At 39.8% G+C, this 6,102-nt stretch overlaps 1 protein-coding gene across 1 annotated transcript; it reads right to left on the bottom strand.

Annotated features, from left to right (window-relative positions):
* Positions 1–1,078: 1,078 nt before the first annotated feature.
* LOC135224008 (uncharacterized) lies at positions 1,079–5,515 on the bottom strand. Its single transcript, XM_064262933.1, has 2 exons — positions 5,467–5,515; positions 1,079–1,668 (listed from the first exon to the last, which is right to left on the bottom strand). The coding sequence occupies exons 1-2, from the start codon at positions 5,513–5,515 to the stop codon at positions 1,079–1,081; spliced, it is 639 nt and encodes a 212-aa protein (XP_064119003.1).
* Positions 5,516–6,102: the final 587 nt, after the last annotated feature.

The following is a 6,102-nucleotide window of genomic DNA, read 5'->3' as shown; positions in this document are numbered from 1 at the left end:
TAGTCTACTTCGACTGAACAATCTTCAGAGTTTTGGTTCGGGGCCAAGAAACTTAAACAAACCAACATATTTGAATGCTAGTATGGGGTGTGGGATACGTAACCAACAGGGAGCCTTATATCCTTTAAGGAGGCGGGAGGTACAGGGAGAGGAAGGCACAGGTGCGAGTTGGCAGGGCCGTTTCTATTTCATTAGGCGCCCCAGGCAAGAACTCATTATGGCGGCCCCCTTCCCTCCAGGCTGGAAATAATAACAATTTCGAAAACAACTAGCATCTCAAGTTCCACAACAAAACAACATACTTTATTAATAAATCATCTTCACATATGTATATGTATACACAACAAGGAAAAGTATAGACTCAAAAGTATACAAACTATTTTTGTAAATTTTAATAGAATAACACCATTATACATTTTTATTGCAAATCCTACCCAAGATAAATTGAAAAAGGTAATCTTGCTAATCTAAAACCATAGAACTCAATACATATATGTTGAGGGATATGCTAAAACTATTATATACAAGTTTTCTTCACTGATTTTTCATATTTAAAACCTGACACTTCTTGACTTTCTTGCAGCAAAATCATCTATAGTCATATCATACGAAATCTGTTTGGATATTTCTCTATTAATACTAATTATTGCCAGCCCATTCAGGCACTCCTGTTATATAGTAGACATTAAATATGTTTTAATGAGCTTAAGTTTAGAGAAGCTTCTCTCTGCAGATGCCACAGTCACAGGTGTAGTGACAGAAATTCTTAATGCCACCCACATGTTTGGATAGATCTCTTTCAGGCCTTTCTCCTCCAGAAAAACAAGAAGGTCTAATGTCATTTTGTTTTGGCCATTGTTTTGGAAATGACTGCATCTCTACAATCAGTTCATCATAATTTAAATCAGAATGATCCCCAGATGTGAGTATTACACAAATCTTTTGCCTGCTTTTCTAGCTCACTAGATGTCAGGTCAGAGAAGTTTATGAGAACACTGAATTTCTTTGCAACATCACTCATCATTCCAGTTCTCTCTCTCAGAGATTCAATGGCCATATCCACAACTACATTGAAAAATTAAAACTCCATTTTTTTCAAGGCATCGGTAATAGGTTCATCAGGGGCCTCATAGGAAAACTGCCTTTTAGTAGTTCTGAGTCTTTTCTGCTTTAGAGCAGCTTCCACGCTCATCTCCTCACATATCTCTTTGGCAGATGTCTGGGCACCAGCAAACCCAGTGTGTCTGTAGCTAACAAGGGAGGTTTCAGCCTTCATGAGAATGTCAACAGCTACATCCAGATGCATGCATTGCGAATGCAGAAGTTTATTCACAGTTTGAACTTTTCTAAGGATATCATACCACACCACCGTACAAATAGAGAACCGGTATGATCCCACCTCTTCTGCTAAGGCTTGTGCTTCAATTTTAATAGCTGGATCTGCAGTGCTTGCTCTCACCTCTAAAAGAGCATCTCTCACTTTCGCAGCCTGGAATCTTACAACCTCAACACTGTTGATTCGACTCTCCCACCGTGTGTCTGCCCAGGATTTCAAAGTTGTGTCCACATGTTTTTTTGGGGTCGACCAACTTTGAGTGGAGGCAGAAAAGAGATTAAATAATTTTTGCAGGTAGCCAAAGTAACTAGTTGCATCTGAGGAGCTCTTTGCTGCATCACACACAACCAGATTAAAAGCTTGAATGCTTGACAGCTGCGTTGACAACTTAAGAAGACTTAAAAAAAGAAGTAAAGATTGGAGTAAACACGATGCTTAGAACTTAACTAAGGTGGCGTCGCGAGCAGGCGGCTGTCTTAGTTTTAAAGCTCCTTGATACTGACGACATCTACCTATCCAGTGTTGCCAACTTTTCCGAAACATTAAACATGGTTGCATCAAGTATCAACACTTCCATTATTCACTTAATTTCGCGTTTACACTTGTATTTATTTATTTGAATTATTCACGTAAAAATAATACTTCTCTCATTTATTTATATATCAATTTTGGATGGCAATTTGGCGCCCCCCAAGCAAATCAAGTACAAGTCAAGAGGCCACTTTAGTGAATAATGAATGAAATATCAATTTTCAAGGATCAGATTGGGCAGTTAAGGGGGTAATTGAACTTAACAAGAAATGCTGAGAACAATTGTAAAAATTGTGTAACCTGACTGGTGGTGCTCTGCCCTCCCATACCCTCCCTTAAAAAGAAAGTAAAGCAAGAGTAACTTAAGTTAGGATACTAACCTAACCTAATCTAACCTACCTAGCAGAACATGTTACTGTAACCCCCCTTAGGGAAGGCAATCTTAGAAGTGTAACATTAGGTTAGGATACTAACCTAACCAACCTAACCTAACTTAGTAGAACATGTTACCTGACCATGGGGGCTCCGCCCCCCCGTGGCCCCCTTACATAAAGACTGTCTTAGAAGTGTAACATATAGGTTAGGATACTAACTTAACCAACCAAACCTAACCTAGTAGAACATGTTAACTGAACCCCCCATAACCCCCCCTTTCATAAAGACAGTCTTAGAAGTGTAACATATAGGTTAGGATACTAACCTAACCAACCTAACCTAACCTAGTAGAACATGTTACCTGCCCAGGGTGGAGCCCTCCATACCACCCCCCCCCCCCCGCCCCCCCCCTTATGTAAAAACAATCTAAGACTTGTAACATAAGTTAGGATACTAACCTAACCAACCTAACCTAGTAGAACATGTTACCTTACTGGGGGGGTCGGATAGAACATGTTACCTGACCAGGGGACCTCCCCCCCCCCCTTTACATAAAAACAGTCATAGAAGTAACATATAGGTTAGGATTCTTACCTAACCTAGTAAAATGTATGACCAAGAAAGTAAATATAATAAGCAAAATGTTATCCCAGAAATTGTTATGGATTAGAAAGGCAAGTAAAGGTCAATATAGAAAAAAGAAGGGAGAAAAAATGTATGTGTAATTTGGAATGTCTAAAATGTAAAAATGGAATACCGTCAATTTTCACGCCATTGAGAGAAAGGTCTCGAAACGTCCTAAAACCTAGTCCCACCCCATATAGGTTAGGATCATAGCCTAACCAACCTAACCCAACCTAGTAGCACATGTTGCCTGACCGTACCCCCCCTAAAAGGAAGGTAATCTTAGAAGTGTAACATATAGGTTAGGATCGTAACCTAACCTAACCTAGTAGAACATGTTGCCTGACCGGGTAACCCCCCCTTAAAGGAAGGTAATCTTAGAAGTGTAACATAGAGGTTAGGATCATAAGCTAACCAACCTAAGCTAATAGAACAAGTAATTGTTATGGGTCAGACAGGCATGTAAAGGTGAATATAGAAAAAAGGGAGAAAAAATGCATGTGTGAATTGGAATGTCTGTAAAATGAAAAGATGTAATACCATCAATTTCAAAAAAAGTAATACCATCAATTTCACATCATTGACAGAAAGGTCTCGAAATGTCCTAAAACCGCCTTCTAGTCCCACCCCTCAGAAGAGTTTCAGTGGCCTGCCCTCAATAGTAACGTAATATTGTAAGGTATATAAGGCAACATTATGAAGTGAGAACAAGTCAGTGCACATATTAAACAATACTATGATAAACGGAACAGAAATAAAAGCTTGAAATAATATTACACAATTACAAAACAAATGAGGAAAAGGAATATATGTAACAATGCATGAATCCTCCCCAGAAGTCTCCTATCGCAACGTAGGATTAATAATGCATCATGATTGGTTAAATACAAGTAACCCCCTACAAAACTCCCCATCATTTAACTCCTTAGGAACTTTGTGTCTGAACTAAAAGCTCCCTTATATCTCGGCGCATGCGCAGTAGGATTGGCGCATGCGTAGTAGGATTCGGCGTCGTAATAGCAGTAGCATTAAGTGATTTTGGCTATGTAACGGCTCCATTATTGGTGTATTTATCGCTTTATTTATGCTTGTATTTAGTGTTTCAAATGTCATAAATAAGAGGAAATGACACAATACTACTACAAAACCTTCCCCCAAGTGTTTTACCCCACCCAAAACCCCGCATTCCCATCGGTCCCCCTTACCGTAGGATACAGTTGAACGGCATAATTATCCCAAGTGTTTTACCCCACCCAGAACCCCGCATTCCCATCGGTCCCCCTTACCGTAGGATAGAGTTCAAAGGTAAATTACACGTTAATTACACCTGGCCAAAAAAAATATCCTAAATTCTTGTTCAGGAGGTAAAACTGTATAGAAAAAAGTCTACTGGCATAGTCTAGTTCGCCGCGGAATAAGGGCTTAGATCTACCCTACTTTATATTTCAGGTCATAGTTAATTGGTGCGTCCAAAAGAAGAAACAAATTGGTGGGCCCGGCATAACTGTTGAAATTGAGGAGGCGAAATTTGGAAGGCGGAAATACAACGTAGGTCATGTCATCGTAGGACAGTGGGTGTTCAATGGTATCTGTAGGCAGACCTGAGAGTTCTTCGTTGTTCCTGTTCCGGATAGGACCAGTGGGACTCTGCTTGCAGTTATCAAGGAATACATTGTGCCGGGGACCACTATTATTTCCGACTGTTGAAGGGCTTATGACTCCCTGGGAGACGAAGGGTACGTCCATTTGACAGTCAACCACTATCAACTTTGTGGACCCAGTAACCGGTGCCCATACTAATACAATAGAGAGGAGGTGGAGGGAACTCCAGGAGTCAACTCAGATATACGGGCGGCGTATGTACAACTTCGTCAGGTACTTGGCTGTTGCGTATTTCAAGTTACATTTTCAAGACCCCAAGACCTGATTCCACGCCTTCATAAAGGCAGCTGCTGCTTTGTACCCTCCACCCCTTTAAGGTAAGGTTCAAAAATTATTCTAAATTATTATTTTATAGAAAGGCGAGTGTTAGACTTTTGCAGAAAGTTACGTTAAAGCCTATATTACTATTCCGTGGGGTGCTACTAGTCACTTAGGCAACTCGTACCTTCCTTCTCACACACTGGAGAAATACTTTCCTCGAAAGGAGAGTAGAGGTTTTTACCTCAGTCTCTCACCAACAACAAGTCGTGACTGATGCCCATCTCCGGTGTCAGGACGCGTTATAAGTACTTTTTCGGAGGGTGTCCAGCCGTGGCCGTCGGTGAGTTGAGCCAGTCCATGCGGTTGTTTACCCTACTTAACTTTACAGGACGTGTTAAAGTACTTTATCGGTAAGGTGGTCGCACTAGGGTAGAGGCCGGCTATTCGGTATTATATCCTACTAGGCTAGTAGCTAACCAACCTAGAAACTGCAAGAACCTGCGGTATTTCTACAGAAGCAGTCCACATGGACGGCAAGGAACGTAACCACGGATAGGTACCCTAGATCTACCCAGTAAACTGATACAAGCTCATAAGAGTTTATATGATTAGCACATGAAACACCTTAGCAAGGCTAGACTGTAGTCTAGGTCATAGACAAACCTTGACCAACTTACCTAAGTTCTCCAAGTTACTGACACCAACAGCCACAAATTTTACAGCCATTACTTTTTAAACCCTTTCACTAACTTACATTAAAAACACTTAACGAATTCAAACCACCAAACATATAACTTCACTTTATCTAGATTACGTGACCTAGCGAGAAGACCGCAAAAGTCAAACCCAAAGGCGATGAACTTTACACTACAGCCTATCACACCAACTTTAAAATCAAGGAGTGATGAAGACTGACGCTCACTGGCAAGGACAATGTAAAAATCTTATCATCCGATCTTCAATTGTTTACTTTCAAAAACTTTACTAAATGCTTTGCCACTAGCTTAATAGGTTGCAGAACATTTACTGTAGACGTGTTGATTATGGTTTATGATGATTCAGTCACATCTCTCCACTTTTCATGATTCTTTAGCTTAGGCAGGTCTAAAACTAAAAAAAATTTAGTGGGTGGGTAGCCAAACGACTTTATTATTATTATTTTTTTTTTACTTCAGTTCATCACACACACAAAATATTATACGTATATACTGTAAACTTATTTCTTCAGCTTTATGTATAATTTGTCAACAATTGTTCTTACAAAATGAAAATGTTAATTAATAAAATATTTTTGTCATATTTGTAGCGAATAT

The sequence above is a fragment of the Macrobrachium nipponense genome, chromosome 10, assembly GCF_015104395.2.
Source record: "Macrobrachium nipponense isolate FS-2020 chromosome 10, ASM1510439v2, whole genome shotgun sequence".
NCBI lineage: Eukaryota > Metazoa > Arthropoda > Malacostraca > Decapoda > Palaemonidae > Macrobrachium > Macrobrachium nipponense.
The sequence above is the reverse complement of the archived record's forward strand: the minus strand, read 5'-3'. Positions and strand labels throughout refer to the sequence as shown.

Bases quoted from the DNA above. Each gene is read 5' to 3' on its own strand.
- LOC135224008 (XM_064262933.1), bottom strand. From the start codon at position 5,515: ATGGCTGTAAAATTTGTGGCTGTTGGTGTCAGTAACTTGGAGAACTTA. The intron at 1,669-5,466 runs GTAAGTTGGTCA...TGTGTGATGCAG, and splicing joins CAGTAACTTGGAGAACTTAG to CAAAGAGCTCCTCAGATGCA.